The sequence below is a fragment of the Dama dama genome, chromosome 14 (assembly GCF_033118175.1).
Source record: "Dama dama isolate Ldn47 chromosome 14, ASM3311817v1, whole genome shotgun sequence".
In the NCBI taxonomy this organism is placed as follows: domain Eukaryota; kingdom Metazoa; phylum Chordata; class Mammalia; order Artiodactyla; family Cervidae; genus Dama; species Dama dama.
The window spans coordinates 46,550,766-46,570,868 of NC_083694.1; the positions used below are offsets into that span (position 1 = coordinate 46,550,766).

A 20,103-nucleotide genomic window follows, 5' to 3' on the forward strand; every position below is an offset into this window, starting at 1 on the left:
GTCTTTCTCTCTGGGCTGGGCCTGCACCCCCGGCTGCCCCAGCCTGGCCTTTCTCGAGCAGGAGGCCAGGAGGATGGCTGTGGCATGGCTGTCGCCCAGCAGGCCCCCATCCCATGGGTGGGGGGTGGTGGGAGGACTGCCCCGAGGCCCCGACCCCTGGAGGATGGGCGCCAGTGGCCCTGGGTTTGCCCGCAGACGTGGATGAGTGCGCCTCCAGCCGCGGCGGCTGTGAGCACCGCTGCGCCAACCTGCCCGGCTCCTTCCAGTGCTCCTGCGAGGCTGGCTACCGGCTGGATGAGGATCGCAGGGGTTGCACCTGTGAGTTTCCGCCTGGCCCCATAGGACCCCGTCTTCCTGCAGCACCGAGGCCCCACTCCCTGCTTCTCAGCTGGATGGACCTCACCTCAGACCAGCCTCCCACTGTGGGATGGGCTGGACAGACAGGGGCCCCCAGGCAAGGTGTTACTCAGGGGTCCCAGTGGTCCAGCTTCAGCCCCTCCCAGACGAGAGGAGGGACGTCATTCAGGGACTGAGGACTGCGTCCAGAGCAGAGGGCTGCCCTGTCCCCATGCCCTCTCCACGCTCAGGGTCCCTCAGGCTAGTGCGGGAGCCGGGACAGCTGGGGTGGACGTGGCAAGAGTCAGGTCCTCAGTTCCGGGCCTGGAGCCTCCTCCGTCCTGAGAAGCAGGCTCACTGCTGGTGACCAGGGTGAGGAGGGGCACGGTGGGGTCTGTAGGTGGGGGTCCCGGGCTGGCACCGAGGGGCGGGGGGGTCAATCCTGAGGAGGACAGGTGGGCGGCAGGGACTCAGGGGCCTTTGTGCCCCGCCCAGCCCTGGAGCTGCCCGAGCTGGTCCTGGACGGCCACCTGCCCCTGGGGCGGCCCCCGCTGCATGTCGCGGTGCTCCAGGACGCGCTGCCCCAACTCTTGCAAGATGACTACGTTGGGGCTGAGGAGGAAGAGGCCGAGGCGCGGGGCGAACACACACTGCAGGAAAAGTTTGGTGAGAGGTGGGCCCATCCCCGGGCTTCCGTGCCAGCACCCTCGGGCCCGGCTGCTGCCCAACCTACCGTCTTGGGCATGAGGAAGTCTTCCTGTGAGCGCCTCGTTTGACCAAGGCTCAGAGAGGCCAAGAGGCTGCCTCAGTCTGCCCAGTGTGTCCGGCGCTGAGCTTAGCTGCCCATTTAGGGCCCTTTCTGGCCCCTGTTGTCTCCCTTGTCTCCGTTCACCCGCATGGGGCCTGCATGGCCCGAGGATGCCCCGTGTCCCCTTCTCTGGGTGGGGTCCAGGGCCAGGGGCCAGGCTCTGAGGCCCCTCTCTCGATCTGTCCTCCAGTCTGCCTGGACGATACCTTTGGCCCAGACTGCAGCTTGACCTGCGACGACTGCAGGAATGGGGGAACCTGCCTCCCCAGCCTGGACGGCTGTGACTGCCCCGACGGTTGGACCGGGCTCATCTGCAATGAGAGTGAGGCTGCTGTGGGGGTGGGGCCGCTTGGGGGACAGGGCCCAGGAGCCCCAGGACCTGCACGGCACGGACAGTCCACTCCTCCTGCCATCCTGGGCAGGAGCTTCCCGGGTTCTGCCATTCACTCATTCCTTCAGGGTCTCCCGGCTGCCTTCTCCACGCCAGGTTCTCTTCCAGGTGCTGTGAGACCCTGGGGGCTCGCAGAGCCTGGTGTCTGCCTCTCACAGATATCACGGGTTGATGAGGGTCCAGCCACAAGCAAGCCAATAGCTAACTGAGACAAAAAGGGGTCTAATGAAGAGCAGTGGGTGGGCTGCTAGAGTCTGGGTGGCCAGTGGGTGGCCAGTCATGCTAGAGTCTCCAGGAGGACAAGTGACTTCCCCAGGCCACACAGCAAGTGGGCAGCTGAAGCACATTTGAACACTGCTGTCTCCCACCCTCTATCCAGGGCATGTCCACTTCCCGCCCAGCAACCCCCTAGTCTCAGAGGCCATAGTGACCAAAAGTGCTGGTTGAGGTGGACCTGTTGGAGTTCAGAGGGAGAGGATGGAGGATTGATGAGTGATGTCTGCCATACATGTGGGCAGGGCCCCGGGGCACAAGTGCCACTGGGTGCTGCTCTGGGAAGTTGCTTCTGAACTGGAGGCTTGACCCCCAGGAGGGTGTCTGTATCTCTGGAGGGGCTTCTGAGTGTAGGGTCATTTTGCGGGCCGACGACCCTGAGCTCCTCTGTTCCCCTTGCAGCTTGTCCTCCGGACACCTTCGGGAAGAACTGCAGCCTCTCCTGCAGCTGTCAGAACGGCGGGACCTGTGACCCTGTGACGGGGGCCTGCCGCTGCCCCCCGGGGGTCAGCGGAGCCCGCTGTGAGGATGGTGGGTGCAGCCCCTCCTTGACCTCTGGGTTCATCCTTGGGGTGGAGGTGAGGGGCAGGCACCACCTCTTGGCTCCTAGTCCCCTTTCTTCTGCAGGGGTGGGGAAAGTGACGGTATGGTACAGAGGAAGCCCCTTAGTGCAAGAAGCACTGAGTTGTTATTGTTGGCTCTTCTCACAGGGCCTGACTATCGCAGGTGGTGAGGACTTGTGGGAAGAATAGCACTTTTGTAACTGGGTCCCCTGAGAAGTAGTGAGCTCCCTGTTCCTGGAAGCATTCAAGGAGAGCTACATGATGACTGGGTGGGATTTGCAGAAGGGAGCACGCCTGGGCTGTGGCTTCATGGGATGACGCTAACATCTTTTATAACTCTGAAGTTGCAACATTTTTGGAGGAACTTGAGTCCACAGAAGTTTCCCAGGTGCCTGAGGCTTCATTTTAAAGTCTTCAGACCTTTACATTTCTGCTTCTTTTGCTGGCAACTATAGCTAGCATATCAAGGACTTCCTTTCTTAACAGCAATGGCAACAATTGGTGGACCGTTCCCACTGCCTAGCTGGCCCATGTGGGGTGGCAGGGGAGGTTTTTCTGCTTCCCCTCTCTGGTCACCTTCTCAGCTTGGTCAGCATCCCTGTTTCTTTTCCTGTGATCTCCCATCCCTACTATGAATGAGAACTGAAAGCAGACTGCCTATTGGAAGCTGTATGTGTGTTGTTGTTGTTCAGTTGCTAAGTTGTGTCCGACTTGTGACCTTGTGGACTGCAGTGCACCAGGCTCCTCTGTCCTTTACTATCTCCCAGAGTTTGCTCAAACCCATGTCTGTCGAGTCGGTGATGCCATCCAACTATCTCATCCTCTGCACCCTTTCTCCTGCTCTCAGTCTTTCCCATCATCAGAGTCTTTTCCAATGAGTTGGCTCCTCGCTTCAGGCGGCCAAAGTATTGGAGCTTCAGCTTCAGCATCAGTGCTTCCAGTGAATATTCAGGGTTAATTTCCCTTAGGATTGACCTGTTTGATCTCCTTGCAGTCCAAGGGACTCTCAAGAGTCTTCTCCAACTTCAGTTTGAAAGCATCAGTTCTTTGGTGTTCAACCTTCTTTATGGTCCAAATCTCACATCCATACATGACTACTGGAAAAACCATAGTTTTGACTATATGGACCTTTGTCAGCAAAGTGATGTCTCTGCTTTTTAATAATGTGCACCTAGGTTGGTCATACCTTTCCTTCCAAGGAACAAGCGTCTTTTAAATTCATGTGTATGTGATGGGTCCTGAATGGACCCACGGGACTCCTGGCAGATAAAGGGCCTGCATCTCAGTGCTTCCCCTGGTGACGTGGTGTGGCTTCCCAGAGGCTAGGTCTCAGTCGGGGTCCTGTGGGTAAAGTGCACCTCTGCAGGTGACTTGGAGAAGGTTCGGCCCAGCTCTCAGGGACCCTTCTAGAGTTTCCTAGACTCCAGGTGCCCCGGGCTCATGACTGTCCCTCTAGCCTCTGCCTCTGTCTCCCCGTGGCCTCTTTGTGTCCAGCCTCCCTTTCCTTTCTCTTCTAAGGACACTTGTTGGGTTAGGCTTGCTGGAACAGTCCAGGATGGTCCCGCCTGGAGGTCCTGATGGTCAGGATGTGGGTGTTCCTTGGGGTCACCATGCAGCTCCCTGAAGCCCTTCAGTAGGTGGGCCAGGGGCAGAGCTGAGTCCGAGCGAAGCATTTGGGTGGGAGGGCCAAGCCCCGCCCTGGCCCTGGGCCCCTTGGACTTGGGCCCGTGTCCTTCCCTCTGTGAGGTCCGGAGGCCAGGCTCGATGACCACAGAGGGACAGGCACCAGGATGCTGTCGGTGCTGGTCAGATGGAGAGAGTGGGCTCTCGGAGTCACTCCTGCGTGTAGTGAAGATGTGGTGGCCTCCGGTCTGACCACCGTCCGGGGCCACAGACCCTGGGGGCACAGGCCGACAAGGGCAGATGGCCACATTCATGGGGCTCCCCTCATCCTGCCCTGCCCCCCGTTGCCCTTGCCAGCCCCCAGGGACCCTTTCTGTCTAGGGTACAGGGTCCTTGGGTTGCTGGTGGCCCTGAAGCCCCATGGCTGTACCCTGGTGGCCAAGGCCTCTCCAGGCTCCTGTACTGGGTGCTAATGCCTCCCCCCATGGAGCATCTCCTTGGGTGGGAGGCCATGTCTGGGTGGGCAGTCAAGAGAGCCCCCCTTTCCCCAGGCTGCCCCAAAGGCTTCTATGGCAAGCACTGCCGTAAGAAGTGCCACTGTGCCAACCGGGGCCGCTGCCACCGCCTCTATGGGGCCTGCCTCTGTGACCCGGGGCTGTATGGCCGCTTCTGTCACCTGGGTGAGTCCCACTGACCGCTGGGCGCCTGGGTCTGGGGGTGGGTGTGGGGCCACAGAGTGGGCTGTGTTCTTCCTGTCTGGGTCCAGCTTGTGTTTGATCATCAGTCTTCACAGATGAGGACACGGGGGCTCAGCGAGGTCCCCGCCTGGGGTGAGGGGCCTGCGGACTCAAAGTCCTTTGGACTGTGCTGGCTGCCAGGGCAGCCAGGTGGGCGACCCCGCCCCGATCAGGCTGGTGGGTGGCCTGCAGGCCTGGGCAGGGGCAGGCCCCCACCCCCAGAAGCTTCAGGGCACAGAGCTTGTCTTGGCTTTTGGAGTTTCCTGGGAGCAAGTCCTGAGCCCCCAATGGGTTGCCCCCACTCCCTGGGTCTGCAGACACCCAGGATGGTGGAGGGAGAGGTGGTGGGATGCTGGAGAAAAGCCGGCAGGCCTTACCTCAGCAGCTCTTGTAAGAGGATTGTTCAGAGGGAGGCAGGGAGGGTCCCAGGCATTCCCTGCCTGGGAAGTGCCTCTCTGTGAGCCTGTTTCTCCTCTGCAAACTGGGCACCAGTGACTCTGTGTGGAGTCCCAGATACGACTCGGTGGACGGGACTGGAGATCTGGGCTGGGGCGGGTGCTGGCAGTGGGCAGGCCGCCCTCACAGTGGGTTCTGGGGTGTAGCCTGCCCACCGTGGGCCTTTGGGCCGGGCTGCTCGGAGGAGTGCAAGTGTGAGCAGCAGAACACGCATGCGTGCGATAAGAGGGACGGCAGCTGTGCCTGCAAGGCGGGCTTTGGGGGCGAGCGGTGCCAGGATGGTGAGTACAGGGCCAGGGGGAGGAGGAGGGCCCCAGGGGAAGGGGAAAGACCCCAGGGGAGGGGGGACAGGCCCCAGGGGAGGGGGGACAGACCCCAGGGGAGGGGGACAGGCCCCAGGGGAGGGGGGACAGGCCCCAGGGGAAGGGGGACAGGCCCCAGGGGAGAGGGGACAGGCCCAGGGGAGGGGGGACAGGCCCCAGGGGAGGGGACAGACCTCAGGGGAGGGGACAGGCCCCAGGGGAGGGGACAGACCTCAGGGGAGGGGACAGGCCCCAGGGCCCTTGGAACCTTGCAGATGCCTCTCCCCTCTCTCCCCGCAGAGTGCCAGCTGGGCTTCTTTGGGCCAGGGTGCCGACAGGCGTGCACCTGCCCCCTGGGCGTGGCCTGCAACCCTGTCAGTGGCGAGTGTGGGAAGCAGTGTCCCGCTGGCTACCATGGGGAGAACTGCAGCCAAGGTGAGTGGCCCCAGTGCCCAGGTAGGGTGCAGACTATCTGGCCGTGCAGGGCACCAGGCACCAGAAATGCTGGAGCTGGGTACCGGGTCAGCCCTAAAGCCTGGCTCTGGCAGCACCTTGACTGCCGTGTCCCCACCCTGGTCATGCAGTGGCGACTCAGCCACAGGTCTGCCTGTCCCTGTGCACCCAAGTGGGCGGGAACTCGTGTGTGTGTGTGTGCACACGCGTGTGCACTTTGTGTGTGTGCGTGCGCATGTGCACGGCAGCCTGGAAGGGTTGGTACCGCTCCCGGGTCATCCCCTCGCTTCCTTGCTCGTTCACTCCTTCCATCACGGGACAGACTGGATGCGCCTCGTGCTGGCAGCCGGCGGGGGCTCCTTCCTGGTGGGTCTGAGCAGGCAGGACAGAGGCAGTTGCCCCCAGGGGAGGTGTCTCGAGAGGCCTGGGCTGGAGGTGCCGGCGTGGGGTGTGGGTGATGACTGTAGGCCCTCCACATGGATGCTGAGGCTGGGACAGTGTGATTGGGTGCCAAGAAGGGAGAGGCTGGAGGTGGGGGGTCCTCGTTTATATGGGGGAGCCCTTGCTGTGAGCATCGGCACTGCCGTGGCTGCCAATGGAGGGTGGGCAGGTCGGGACCTCCCTTGGCGCAGGGCACACTGTCCTCACCCATCAGCCAGGGCAGATGGAAGTGGGGAGGGGGCCTGTAGTGTGACTGGTGTGACTCCCACTGGAGGCAGTGGTCCGAGTCCCCTCTCAGGGACAAGGAGGGCCTGGGGGCCACTGTCCACCCCGAGCTGAGGAGTCAGTCTCTCCCTACACCCAGGTGCGGACCCTCCTTCTCCGTGGTGGTTCTGGAGACCCTCAGGATGATCTAGGCTCTCAGAGTCCCTTGGTGCAGGAGGGGTGTGTGTAGGGCTCAGAACCCAGCTTGGAAACCAAGTATCCCCACAAGCCCAACCTACACTCTGGGCGGGGGCGGGGGGGGGTGCTCTGTGGTCTTAAGGGCCTTCAACAGCCAGGCATATCATCCCATCCATGAACCAGTGTGGGAGCTGGTGGACCTCACCTACCGGATGGGAGCTCAGGCTCCGTGACTACCCTGACTTCTCTCTGCCCCCTCCCCTTCCTCCACTCCCGCCAGCGGCCGCTCCCCAGCAGTGCCCTCCCAGGCGGCCTGAGTGCTGAGACCCAAAGGGCCTTCACCCCCATCCTTCCCTGCTGGCCTTCTTTGTCTTCCTTTCCCTTTTTTCCTCAAAAGCATCCAGAGCCCCAGGGATGGGTGGCGGGACATGACACATCTTTATGGCAGTGATGGGCTCCCCGCTGTTGTCAGGTCTGGAAAGCATCCGTGCCCCAGACACGTCTGCTTATCAGTGGAGTGGGGACCCCCCAGATGGCGGGATAGCTCCATGTGCCCTGCTGGGCCTCCCTGCCCTGGTCCACGCTGCCTGGGGGCCTGCATGTGTGCCCAGCGTGTGTGCTACCCGCGGTCCTGTGGGCGAGCAGGTGCCTGTAGGTGTGGGCCCTCAGGGCAAGGGTTCAAGGGGCGTGTCCTTTGTCCAGAGCCCATCCCGGGGCCAGGGACACCCCAGGCCTGGGACCCCACGCCATTCCTTCTGACATCTCCCCCTACCCAGGCAGGGCGCGTCCTCAGTTCTCAGTCCTGCTGGGTGTTGTGGTGGGAGAGAGGGGTTGTCTGATTCTTTGGTGTGGAGTGTGGGCCCAAGCCTGCCCACTCCAGGTGCCCGGCTGGCCTTCCAGGGCCCGGAACTTTCCTAACAGCAGCATCACAGTGGCCACATGGTGCTGGGACCGGCAGGGCCTCTCACCATCCGGATTACTGCCCTAGTCAAGCAGGTGTAGGGGGGACAGGGGACCCTGCCAGGCCACTGGAGCCACCACTGCAGCCCATATGGGTGGGGTGAGGCTCCGGGATCCCTGTGTTCTTTTCTGAAGCCCTGCTTTGGGCCCAGAGCCACTAGGCCCTCCTTCCCAGGCTTCTCTCACTCCTGAACACGCGGTGACCATATGGGGTTCCCAGGGTGGACCACAGTGGGAGGAAGGAAGGCAGAGCGGGCCTGCCACCACTCTCCAGGGTCGTGGCTCACCCCCCATAGGCCCTGCTGTCTGCAGCCTCCAGGCTGCCCCTCACTACTACTCCCCTACGTGGGCCTTTCCCTGCCCCATGTCCCCATCTCCTGTCCCCTTCTGTGACTGCCCTCATCACCCTGGGGACCCAGGCTGTGTCCAGCATCCCTGTGGGGCAGATGAGGGGGGCAGGTGAGGGGGGCAGGTACTGGGGACAGGTGAGGGGGCAGGGGAGGGGGCAGATGAGGGGTGCAGGTGAGGGGGCAGGTGAGGGGGCAGGTGAGGGGGCAGGTGAGGGGGCAGGTGCAGGGGGCAGGTGAGGGGGCAGGTGAGGGGAGCAGGTGCTGGGGACAGGTGCAGGGGGCAGGTGAGGGGGGACAGGTTTCAGGGAAAAAGGTGGGGGGCAGGTGTGGGGTGCAGGTGAGGGTGTGGCAGGTGCCAAGGGTGGTAGGTGGGGGGCAGGTGAGGGGGGACAGATGCAGAGGGCAGATCCTGGGGGACAGGTGGGGGGATAGATGCTAGAGGCGGGGCAGGTTCTGGGGAGGCAGGTGGGGGGGGCAGGTGCGGGGTGGGGTGGAGGTCAGGGGAAAAGGGCCATTCTGCGTGGGGGCCCTGAGGCTCTCCACTCCCTGCCCCTAGAGTGCCCGGCGGGGACGTTTGGCCAGAACTGCTCAGGCTCCTGCTCCTGTGGGGGCGCCCCCTGCGACCGGGTCACAGGGCAGTGTCTGTGCCCGCCGGGGAGGACCGGGGACGACTGTGGGGCAGGTGAGTGGCAGCCGTGGCCCGGGGCTCCCTCAGCTCTCTGTGCTGCACAATGCCTGGCCGCGTGTGCAGACCCCAGCCCTGGAGCCCTGCAGACCCCAGGCCCGCCCACAGCAGCTCCAAGAGCTCATACCGCCAGCCTTGGGTCTGGACGTGGGCGTCAGTGGCTGCCGCATGGCCGAGCCCGCAGAGGGGACACTGGGAACTGTCAGCCAGGGGGACAGCTTGGCCAGCGGCCCCCCGCCCTCCCCAGTCTGTGGCGGGTCCTCTAAGCTCCTGTCCCTGCATGTGGGTCTCCCGGTTCTTCTGGGAATCCCCCTTTTGCTTGTTGAGCATCCTGGGGCAGGGGGTCTCCCCCTCGGGTGAATGCCCTGAAGTCTACAGCCTATGAGTGGACTAGGGGTTCCCATGACCTGCCCCCCTCCCTCGTCTGGGATGGCTCAGTTGGCAAGAGAAGTCCCTGCTCCCCAGTGGGCCCAGTAAGGCTTGGGGAGACTGACTACCTCTGTGTGTGTGTGGGGTTGGGGTGGTGCTAGATTGTCCCGAGGGCCGCTGGGGGCTTGGCTGCCAGGAGATCTGCCCGCCGTGTGAGCACGATGCCACCTGTGCACCAGAGACTGGAGCCTGCCTGTGCCGCCCTGGCTTCACGGGCAGCCGCTGCCAGGACGGTGAGTGCCTGCTGCCCCCACCTCAGCCCTGCCCGCAATCCCGGCCAGCCCCATGTCCGGCCCCAGCTACACTCAGCCTGTCTCCGCCTGCAGCCTGCCCTGCCGGCTGGTTTGGGCTCGGCTGCCAGACGCGGTGCTCCTGTGCCAACGATGGGCTCTGCCACCCGGTGACCGGCCGGTGCAGCTGTGCCCCTGGGTGGACAGGCCTCAGCTGCCAGAGAGGTAGGCGGCCTGGTGTCCAGGCATCCCTCCCCACCCCTGATCCGGCTGCAGTCACCTGCGAGGGTGACCAGCCTCTGTTGCTCTGTTGCAGCCTGTGACAGCGGCCACTGGGGACCCGACTGCAGCTACGCCTGCAACTGCAGTGTGGGCCACGGGGGCTGTGATGCCGTCAGTGGCCTGTGTGTGTGTGAAGCCGGCTATGTGGGCCTGCGGTGTGAGCAGCGTGAGTCCTGGCCTGGCCCGCACATGCATGTGCACATGCATGCTCACATGCACACACACACACACACGCTCACGTGCACACACACGTACAAGTGTCAGGGGGACCCAACCCTGCTTCCTGTCCACAGACAAGCAGGGAGTCTCCTCGTCTAAGCCTACCCCAACTTCCCCATCTGGCCCCCCTGCTATCCGCCACACTCCCACTGCCTGGGCTCAAGAGAAGGCCCACGAGGAGCAAAGGCGAGAGATGGGGTCAGTCGCACACCAGGGGGCACCTGCCACCCACGGGAGGGGAGGAAAGTGTCTGCTAAGGAGCGGGGGCCCTGCCTGCAGTGTTGACGCCCACCCTGGCCGGGCCGGCGGGTCTGGGTGAGCTGGGGGCTTGGCTCCTAGCTGGGAGGGATGCAGAGGCCTTGGGTGAGGGAGGGGCTTCTCCTGCCCCACGGCCCAGGCCCTGGGCAGGACTGGGGCAGGCTGACTGGACCCCCAGCTGAGAGTCCGGTGTCTCAGGGTGTCCCCAGGGCTACTTTGGGCCGGGCTGTGGGCGGCAGTGCCAGTGTGAGCACGGGGCGGCCTGTGACCACGTCAGCGGGGCCTGCACCTGCCCTGCCGGCTGGAGGGGCACCTTCTGTGAGCGAGGTGAGCCAGGGGGCAGGCTGGAGGGGCGTGGGAGGGGTGGCTGGCATGCAGGCGTGTCTCGTGACCCCAACGGTCTCCCGTCACCGCCCCGCCTGCAGCCTGCCCGGCCGGCTTCTTCGGAGTGGACTGTGGCCACGCCTGTGACTGCAGTGCTGGAGTCCCCTGTGATCCCGTGAGCGGCTCCTGCCTCTGTCCTGCTGGCCGCCAGGGCCCCCGCTGTGCTCAGAGTGCGTGAGGCCCCCGTCTGCCCTGGGCGCTGCCCATTAGGGTTAGGGTCTGTCCTTGGGTGTGGCTACCCTCAGTGGTGCCCAGGTCAGAAAGAGGGGCGCTAGACCTCAGCGGCCTGGGACAGTCCGCTGCAGCCCCTCCTGGGGTCCGTCCACCCCAGCCCCTGACCCCCCTCTCTCCTGCAGCCTGCCCAGCCCACACATTCGGCCATAACTGCAGCCAGGCCTGCTCCTGCTTTAATGGGGCCCCCTGTGACCCTGTTCACGGACAGTGCCGCTGTGGCCCTGGCTGGACGGGGCCCACCTGCCTGCACGGTAAGCCCTGACCAGGAGTCTGGAGCCAGCTGTCACGCTTGTCCCTCCCTGGGCCGTGCAGGGTGACATGGGTGGGACTTGAGGGGGATCTAAACCTCTCTGGGCAGGGAGGGTGGGAGTCCATCTCCCTGCTGTGGGGCACCTGGGGAGGGAGGGAGGCCTTAGGACTCCTAAGGGACCCTACCCTTCAGCCCTGAGCCCCCAAAGACTGGCCCAGGGAGCCCTGGGGCAGCTCATCCTAGAGGCAGCCCCAGTTCCTGCCCCTAAAGTTCGGTGCTGGGCTTTGGGACGGGCCTGCAGGTCCGGTGGGCTATCCCTCCGGGGGTTCAGGCCTCCAGCCTGGCTGGCAGGGAAACCACAGGTTGCTTCTCTCTCTGGCCTCAGCCTGCCCAGAGGGCCTCTATGGCAAGGACTGTCAGCACTCCTGCCTGTGCCAGAACGGGGGCACCTGTGACCCGGTCTCAGGTCACTGCACCTGCCCAGAGGGCTGGGCCGGCCTGGCCTGTGAGAAGGGTGAGTGTCAGGCCGGTGGAAGAGGGACCCTGGGAGTCTGGGGGGACCCAAGGCCACTGCCCTAGTCCCTGTCTTCTGTGCTCCAAGACAGCTGCCTGGTGTTGAGGGGCAGGGCCCTGGATGTGGCCTGGGGTGTCACCACCTCTGGGCGCCTGTCCTTCCCAAGGACCGGGATCCGAAGCTCTGGGTGCAGGAAACATGGACAGGGCAGGTGTCCTGGGCCCCTGGTCATCACCTGCCCCGTCTCTGCAGAGTGCCTCCCGGGGGTCTTTCAAGCCGGCTGCCCACACAGCTGCGGGTGCCTCAATGGTGGCCTCTGTGACCCGCACACCGGCTACTGCCTCTGCCCAGCCGGCTGGACTGGGGACAAGTGCCAGAGCCGTGAGTGGGTGGTCGGGGACCCATGGGGGAGGCCAGGAGACCTCTCGGGCCCCTGCAGATGGCCTCCGTCATGCCAGAGTGTGGGGCCTCAGCAGGGTGGGCAGTGGGTAGGAGGGGGCAGGGCTGCGGTCTGAGCTTCCCGGGCCTACTGCCTCTGTCCAGGGAGTCGCCCCGAGCTGGACTCAGCCCACCTGCCCCTCTCCCCACAGCTTGTCCTGAGGGCGCCTTCGGGGTCCGCTGTGAGGAGCGCTGTGCCTGCCGGTGGGGTGCCGCCTGCCACCCCGTCACCGGGGCCTGCCTCTGCCCCCCAGGGTGGAGGGGCCCGCGGTGTGAGAACGGTGAGCCCCCAGCTCTGCCAGTGCCCAGGGTGGGGCGGGTCCTTCACACGGTGACCCCCTTGGGCCCCGGCCCCCCACCCCAGGGCTCCCCACCACCTCCGCGCACCTCCCCGCAGCCTGCCCACCCGGCTGGTTTGGAGAGGCCTGTGCCCAGCGCTGCCAGTGCCACCCGGGCGCCGCCTGCCACCACGTCACCGGGGAGTGTCACTGTCCCCCAGGCTTCACAGGGCCCAGCTGTGAGCAAGGTGGGTGCCTGACGTGGGCAGGCCTGGGGGCAGTTCAGGTCACATGCGCTCCTAGGCTGGGCCCCAGAGCTCTGCCCGCAAGAGGGGCCCTGGGATGAAGGAGGGTGCCTTCTCCAGGCCGGGCCAGGACTGACCCCTGCCGCCTCCCCCAGCCTGCCCACCTGGCACCTTTGGGGAGCGCTGTGGGCAGCAGTGCCACTGCCCCGGCGAGAACCAGGCCTGCCACCCTGCCTCGGGGGCCTGCGTGTGCGCCCCCGGCTTCCACGGCACCGGCTGCCAGCAACGTGAGTGCTGCCCCGGCCGCCTGCCGGGTCTGCAGGAGTGATGGCCAGGGAGCGGGGAGGGGCTTTGGGAGCCCCCTGACCCTGGCAGCTGACCCCTCCCCCTGCAGGGTGCCCGCCTGGGCGGTTCGGGCCTGGCTGTGAGCTGCTGTGTGGGTGTCTCAACGGGGGCTCCTGTGATGCAGCCACCGGGGCCTGCCACTGCCCTGCCGGGTTCCTTGGGACCGACTGCAGCCTCGGTGAGTGGCTGGGGTGTCTCCCTGCCCCTTGACAGGCAGGGCCCCGCCATCCGGCCTGCAGGGCAGACAGCCCCTGACCATACCACTCCTTGGGTCCCTCGCTGGGACTGGCCCCAGACCAGGCTAAGCTGGGGGGATCGGTGTGGCCAAAGTGTGTCCTCGGCCTGCTCTGCCTGGCCGTGTGCTATGCCCCTGACCTGGGCTGTGTCCACCAGGAGCCCTGCAGAGGCCAGCCAGCGTCCTGCCGAGAGAAGGGCCTCTCCCTGAGTCACATGGGGCCTTTCCAACTGTCTGGGGCTGGGGCTGGTGGAGGTGGGTGGGGGCCCCGTGAGCCACTCACTGTAGTGTGGGCCCGGCCCCCCCGCAGAGCCTGCAGCCGAGGGAGACACCAGGGCAGGCGGGGGTGCTCAGAGGCAGGCGGCCCCACCTTGTCTGGGCAGATAGGGCGGGAATCTCCCCACCCAGCCTGCCCTGGCCCGGTCCCGTCCCCTCTGGGTTGACACAGCAGAGGCAGGGGGATCCAGCCAGGAGTGGCCACCCTCCCCTTTCCTCCCGGCAGTCTGTCCACATGGCCACTTTGGCCCCGGCTGTGCCCACGTGTGCGGGTGTGGGCAGGGGGCGGCCTGTGACCCCGCGACCGGCAGCTGCTCCTGCCCGCCCGGGAGGACCGGCATCCACTGTGAGCACGGTGAGAGCCCACTTGCCTGCTACCTCGGGCACTTCACATACATCCCTACATTAGCCATGAGGGGGTGGTGATAGAGTGAAGCCGTGGGGTCACAAGAGAGCTGGGTCCCTTCTGTTAATCCTCGAGGCGCCCTGAGGATATAAGTGAGGGCTTGCTCATGTTGACCGCAGCGCCCACTCGGGTCATCCGATAGCACTCCGTATCTTGCCTTGACCCATGACCGCAGGACTCAGGCCATCAGTTGACCTCTCCAGTTCCCTGTGGCCAGTGGGGGTGAATAACTTCTGTCCCAGAGCCAGCCCCCACCCCCCCAACAGGAGGGATTGGGCGACTGCTCCGTCTTAAGGATGGAGCCGGCCTCTTGGCTGATGTCCTCCTGGAACAGGGTCCTGCTGGCCCTTCCTCCTGGGCCCAGCAGCTGGGAGCCCACGGAGAGGGAGGCCTGGAGCATAGGTGATGGTGGGGCAACCGGAGTGGCCCCTGGGACTGTCGTGGGGTTCGTGCTCATGATGGTAAGAAGGTCCTCAGGCCATGCCCACACTGCCTGATCTGACCCCACACCCTGGTAGGCCTGAGCCCTCTGCCCCCTCTGGTCCTCTTCAAGGGGCCAGTCACACTCCCCCAGGTCCTGAGTCCTGACTCCAGCAGGCCACTCCTTACCTCCAGGGGAGAACGGCAGCTAGGGGTCAGAGTCTGAAAGCACCACCTGGAGTGTGGGGCTGCCCAGCCTCCTCCGAACCTGGAGGGTACCTCTTCCTCTAGGAAGACTTCCTTGACTCCCTCCTGCCTGCTAGGCAGGCACTCCCTGGAGGGCCTGGTCCCTTTCCTCCTGTGTTACTCTCAACACCAGCTCAGTTCTGGCCTCTGAGGATGGATGAACTGGCAGAGTGTGATTGGTGCTGCTTCCTGGCACATGTGTGCCTGGGTTGAGGGAGGCAGGCGGGCAGGAAGTGTTTGTCGAATGACTGTCAGATCACGTGGGAGTGTCCTGGAGCGTGTCTGGCTCTGGACCAGAGCTCTGAGCAGGCCCGCTTCGTCCCTAGGCTGCCCCCAGAACCGATTTGGTGTGAACTGCGAGCATGCGTGCTCCTGCAGGAATGGGGGCCTGTGTGACTCCATCAATGGCAGCTGCTCCTGCAGCCTGGGCTGGACGGGGCCACACTGCGAGCTGGGTGAGTCTGGGGCAGCCTGGGGACTGCATCGTGTGTGAGCTGGAGGGTTGCTGCCCGTAGCGGGTGTGCCAGGGGGTTGGGTGGGGGAGGAGGGCCATAGCTTAGGGGCGATCATGGGGAGGAACCAGGCTGCCGGAGGGCCGGGCGAGGCTCCCGGGGTCACCTGGAAGAGGCTAGTGCCCCTGCTGTCCTGTGGCAGGAGGCTGACCCCCCGGCCCCTCCCCAGCCTGCCCCGCCGGGCGCTACGGTGCTGCCTGCAGCCTCGAGTGCTCCTGCCACAACCGCGGGGCCTGTGAGCCCACATCGGGGGCCTGCCGCTGTGGCCCCGGCTTCTATGGCCAGGCCTGCGAGCACCGTGAGTTGTAGGGTCGGGCCAGCACCCCCCAGCGTGCACTCCTCTGCTTTCCGCCTCACTCCTTGTGGCGGCCTGAGCCAGCTTTGGGGCACCGGACCCGGGCGGGAGGAAGGGGGTGCCAGCCTCGACCCCGTCCTTTGCTCTCTGGGCAAACTGAGTCAGGGGCTCCGACCTGGGTCTCCCTCAGCCTGTCCCCCCGGCTTCCATGGGGCTGGCTGCCAGCAGACATGCCAGTGTCAGCATGGTGCCCCCTGCGACCCCGTCAGCGGCCGGTGCCTCTGCCCTGCCGGCCTCCACGGCCAGTTCTGCGAGCGGGGTGAGTGTCCGTGCCCCCACGCACTCCCACCTGGCCCCCCCGCCCTGGGCTCAGGACAGAGGATGCTCAGCCCAGTGCCCCCTCCAGGGTGTGAGCCGGGCTCGTTCGGAGAGGGCTGCAGCCAGCAGTGTGACTGCGAGCTTGGGGTGCCCTGTGACCCCATCACCGGCCTCTGCCTGTGTCCCCCGGGGCGCACGGGGACCTCCTGTGACCTGGGTGAGTCAGGGGTACCGCTCGGTGGGGGCAGGGGTGTGGGTCTCTGTTGGTGGAGTCGACTGTTTCTGGAGCACAGTGGCTCACAGGGGCCCAGTGCTAGGGTTCCTGCTCGGGGTTGTCGAGGCCTGTCCTGCCTCACAGCCTCCACCTGAGTCCCTGGGGAGCATCTCCCTGGGGTCGGGGGACATTGGTCCTGGGGAGGGGCCCCCGGTGAGGTGGGAAGGAGACCTCCCAGATGGGCCAGTCAGCCTGTGCGGGCTCTGTATCTCCTTCTCAGGGCTCTTGGCTGTTTTGCCCCTAGGGAGCCTCCCTGACTGTCAGCTACCCTTCGCCAGCCTGGGAGCTGGTGGGAACATGGGGAAGAGATTCTGGCCCAGTGCCCAGCACCCAGCACTTTCCCATGTGAGGGTTCATGCAGGGCAAAACTAAGGCTTGAGGTCTTTGCTCCTGCCTGCTCCCTGGGGGTGTCCTGAGGCCTGTGGTCCCAGCCCTGGGTGGACCGGAGTGACACTCAGGCCTGTCCCTCCCACCACCCCCACCCCACCCACAGGCTGCAGGAGGGGCTTCTTTGGGCCGGGCTGTGTCCTACGCTGCTCCTGCGGGGGCGGGGCCGACTGCGACCCTGTCAGTGGGCAGTGCCTCTGCGTGGACGGCTACACAGGGCCCACGTGCCGGCAGGGTGAGTCGGGCTCTGGGGGGGCCGGGGGGCGGAACATGGTGCTGGTGGGGTTGGGCAAACAGCATGAATGTCACCATCTGAGCACGATGCCCATGGTGTCTGCCTGGCCTCTGTTGGACAAAGTGTGGACCTTCCAGCCCCTGGACCATGGGTGGAACTCAGCGTACAGCCAGCCCGAGAGCGGCAGGCATGGGCTCAAACTGCAGAGGGTGGAGACCCCGTGGGCAGGGCTGGGTGGGCGCTGACACAGCCCACCACCACCCCTTCCTCTCCCTGCCTGTGTGAACCAGGGCATGACAGTGTACCTACCCAAGCGTGCGTGTGTGCTCCAGTCTTCCCAGCTGGCGTTAGTGGGAAAGAACCCATCTGCCAACGCAAGAGACATAAAAGAAGCGGGTTCAGTCCCTGGGTTGGGAAGATCCCCTGGAGGAGGGCCTGGCAACACACTCCAATATTCTTGCCTGGAGAATACCATGGACAGAGGAGCTTGGCGAGCTGAAGTCCATGGGGTCGCAAAGAGTCAGACACGATTTAGTGATTGAGCACGCAGCACGTGCTCCAGTCTGCATGCGAGCATCTGTGTCTCGCGGTGTGTGTGTGTGTGTGTGTGTGTGTGTGTGTGTGTGTGTGTGTGGGCTTCTGTGCACGAGGGCGCTTCACTGCTTGCCTGTGTTCAAGTGCACACGTGTGCCTGTGCACACCCACGGACAGGTCCGGGGGTGGTGATGGCTCTGTGTCCCCCCAGCCCCCCGAAGCACTGGGGGAGCCTGCTTTCTGCAAGCAGAGCTTGGGGTGCCCCTGTTCTTCTGGCCACCTGTGCCCCTGTGGGGTGCCCTGGTCACCTTGCCCAGGCCCAGCCTGTTCCTGGGAAGCATTGTGTCTGCCAGGGGAGACCAGAGGCCGGCTTGCGGCCTGTGCCTGGCAGGCCTTGAGATGGGGTGATGGGGGGAGCGAGAGTGAGAGTAGTGATTCCAGACTGGGATCCTTGACCTGGGGAGCCCAGACATGGTCTTGATATTGTGAGTGCATCTTGTTGAGCCTCCGCAAAGCAGCCCTGGTCCCTAAGTGCCTTTAGGGGAGGGATCCCACCTCGCAAAGAGGAGGGGGTTGAGCAGGTGGAGTCAGAAACGGTGGGGGGGCGGGGTGGGGGGTGGGGCTGGTCCTGGGACGAACGATGCCCACAGTGGCACCTGGTGGTCAGGTTTGGTACTGCACCAGAGCATTCTAGGTGGCCTTGATGTTTACCCTGGGGGGCGTCAGGAACTGGGGGTGCCCCTGCCTGAGCCCTGCTGGGAAGGAGGACAGGAAAGGCCTCACTGCTCCTGCCCTGGAGTGGACCCCACAGGGCCTGTAGTGAAGCCCCTCTTCATCCAGTCCAAAGTCCTGCCTCCCCACCCTGTGTGTTGGCGGGGAGATGCTGTGAAGGAGACAGTGGGGGTCCCTGCAGCCTCGCTGCCCAGCCGAGGGAGGGGCACCAGTGTGTCTATCTGCCTGCAGGTGGACCCTCCCAGCTCCTGGAGAGCCTGTCTCCAGCCCTGGGCCCAGGTAGGCGAGCTGGGGGCATCCCCATGTTGCCAGGAGGATGGAACTTGCTAGCATTACAGCCCCTTTACCTGCAGACTAAGCCCAGAGGAAGGAGGGGGATCCAGCACTTGCATGTCATCTGGGCCCCCAGGGTGGCGGGGTTTCTAAAACCTGGACCTTAGAGATGAGTCAAGGCTGGAGCTGGAAGGACACGAGGGGCGGCAGGAAGCCTGAGCCCAGGACTCAAAAGCCTTGGAGAGTTTCCGCCCACTCCAGGGCTGACCTGCTTCTTTCCTGCCCCTGCAGCGGCCCTACAACCAACCTCCTACCAGACCCGGGCTCAGCAGCAGCCTAGAGAAGCACTAGCTCAGGGGCAGCCCCCGCTGAGGCTTGGCTCCCAGGGGCCACTGAGGGGACCTGGGGACTTTGGTGACCACTGAGGAGGGACATGCGGGGGCCAGGACTCCGGCCCCACCCTGGTCTCCGAGGCCTGTGGACAGTGGTGCAGCCTTCAGCTCTGCAAGGATCTTCTGACCACGAGGATGGAGGCCCTGCCTGGCCCGCCCTGAGGATCATAGTGTGGAGGAAACCCCACCTGCCGTGTCCCCGGGGTGAGACTGCGGGCAGGTGCGGGGACAGGTGCGGGTCTGGAGCCCTTCCTGGGAGCAAGTTCTTCTGGTGCTAGGCCTGGGTCTGCTGCAGTTCAGCCTGTTTACCTGGAAACAGATGCTGGTGCTAGGCCGGGCCATATTTATGGAAGGTATTTATGGGCAGCCAGCCCCTGGGCACTGGAGGGCTGCCTGCCTGCTGCCCCACCTGGGGGGCCTTGACTCGGGCCTCTGGGTGGGGCTTCGCTACCCTGTAAAACCAGTAAGTTAAGGATGGAGCAGCTCCTTCTTGGAGGCCTGTATGCTTGCTGCTTTGTACAGGCTCCCTGTGGTGGCCTCCTGGGACCGCTGGCATGAGTGGGCTGACCAGAGAGGCCCGTGAGGCCCCTGGGCCTCCCTGGGTGCCACACAAGCAAAGTCGGGGTTTATCCCGGTTCCTGGTGCTCTTGAGGGCGTGGGGCCCAGAGACGTGTGGTCCCCAGGGGAGGAGGGCAGGGTGCAGCTAAGGGCAGCTTGGGTGTGGCACACTGCGCCCCCTGCCCTGTCTTCAGGGTAGAACCAGGGGAAATGGTTGGACCCAGATTGTCACACCAGACACTTAGGTCTGGGCTGGAGCCCCCTCCCCTCCAGCATGAGCCCAGGTAGCTGATAGCTCCAGGGGCAAAGAATCTCATGGGGCAAAGCAGGGTGGGTTCTCGTGAACCCTGTCCCCTTAGACGGACAGCGAGTGGACAGGCCACTGTTTTAAGACTTTGAGGTACATAAATAGCATCCATATCCCAGAAAGCATCAGGATATGCAGAAAGTGCAGGGATAATGGGATGCAGGTCAAGAAGGACCATCGTCAGGACTGGGCGTGGAGTGAGTGGAGGCTGGCGTTGCCGGGGGGGGGGGGGGGGGGGGTGGGGGGTGGGGGATGGTGGCAGGAATCTAGCCAAATACCAGGTTTTCCAGCTCAGAACCCTCCCAGGAGGCATCAGGGAGGCAGAGAGAGAGAAGATACAAAGGAAAGGTTAGTGGAAAAGGATGAGGGAAGTGTTAACACTTCTGAAGCCCTAGAAAAAGAAGGGAAAAACCATTGACACAAAGCACCAAGCTCTCAGGTCTAAGTCGGATGATCTCAGATCCAAAGTGCTCATATTGGAAATAAAATTTAAAACATTTTAAAGCCATTGTCTAAGGAATTTAAAGAATACTAGTAACAGACATTCTAAAATGCCCAGAAAAAGCGAACAGGAGTCAGAGTGACAGCAGATGCTCCAGCAGAAACACTGAAGCAAGAAGATGGTGATGTCAGTTTCTGAGTGTTGAAAAAAAGACGTTGAAACTTGAATTTCATGGCCTTGAATCATGTGTTCTGCTAAACTGTCCTTGAGAAGAAAAGTGGACATTATTCCTGGGTGTCCACAGCCGCAGTGGGCACACTTGAAATTACATTCAGAGGAAGTTTTCCAGTAAGAATGGAAAGCATAAGATAATCA

The 20,103-nt window shown here is 64.0% G+C and overlaps 1 protein-coding gene across 1 annotated transcript in view; it reads left to right on the forward strand.

The window, feature by feature from the left end:
• Window positions 1-19,500, forward strand: part of MEGF6 (multiple EGF like domains 6) — a 38,981-nt gene extending 19,481 nt beyond the window's left edge. The window contains exons 8-35 of the mRNA XM_061160548.1: window positions 196-318; window positions 832-1,002; window positions 1,335-1,466; window positions 2,211-2,339; window positions 4,546-4,674; window positions 5,334-5,468; window positions 5,790-5,924; window positions 8,652-8,777; window positions 9,311-9,442; window positions 9,536-9,664; window positions 9,756-9,887; window positions 10,397-10,525; window positions 10,624-10,752; window positions 10,939-11,067; window positions 11,452-11,580; window positions 11,833-11,961; window positions 12,171-12,299; window positions 12,416-12,544; window positions 12,697-12,828; window positions 12,936-13,064; window positions 13,624-13,752; window positions 14,796-14,924; window positions 15,151-15,279; window positions 15,467-15,595; window positions 15,683-15,811; window positions 16,362-16,490; window positions 17,988-18,035; window positions 18,321-19,500. Coding sequence (XP_061016531.1) covers window positions 196-318; window positions 832-1,002; window positions 1,335-1,466; window positions 2,211-2,339; window positions 4,546-4,674; window positions 5,334-5,468; window positions 5,790-5,924; window positions 8,652-8,777; window positions 9,311-9,442; window positions 9,536-9,664; window positions 9,756-9,887; window positions 10,397-10,525; window positions 10,624-10,752; window positions 10,939-11,067; window positions 11,452-11,580; window positions 11,833-11,961; window positions 12,171-12,299; window positions 12,416-12,544; window positions 12,697-12,828; window positions 12,936-13,064; window positions 13,624-13,752; window positions 14,796-14,924; window positions 15,151-15,279; window positions 15,467-15,595; window positions 15,683-15,811; window positions 16,362-16,490; window positions 17,988-18,035; window positions 18,321-18,454 — 3,593 coding nt within the window. The 3' untranslated portion in view covers window positions 18,455-19,500. The remainder of the gene's footprint in view (window positions 1-195; window positions 319-831; window positions 1,003-1,334; window positions 1,467-2,210; window positions 2,340-4,545; window positions 4,675-5,333; window positions 5,469-5,789; window positions 5,925-8,651; window positions 8,778-9,310; window positions 9,443-9,535; window positions 9,665-9,755; window positions 9,888-10,396; window positions 10,526-10,623; window positions 10,753-10,938; window positions 11,068-11,451; window positions 11,581-11,832; window positions 11,962-12,170; window positions 12,300-12,415; window positions 12,545-12,696; window positions 12,829-12,935; window positions 13,065-13,623; window positions 13,753-14,795; window positions 14,925-15,150; window positions 15,280-15,466; window positions 15,596-15,682; window positions 15,812-16,361; window positions 16,491-17,987; window positions 18,036-18,320) is intronic.
• The last annotated feature ends 603 nt before the right edge of the window (window positions 19,501-20,103 follow it).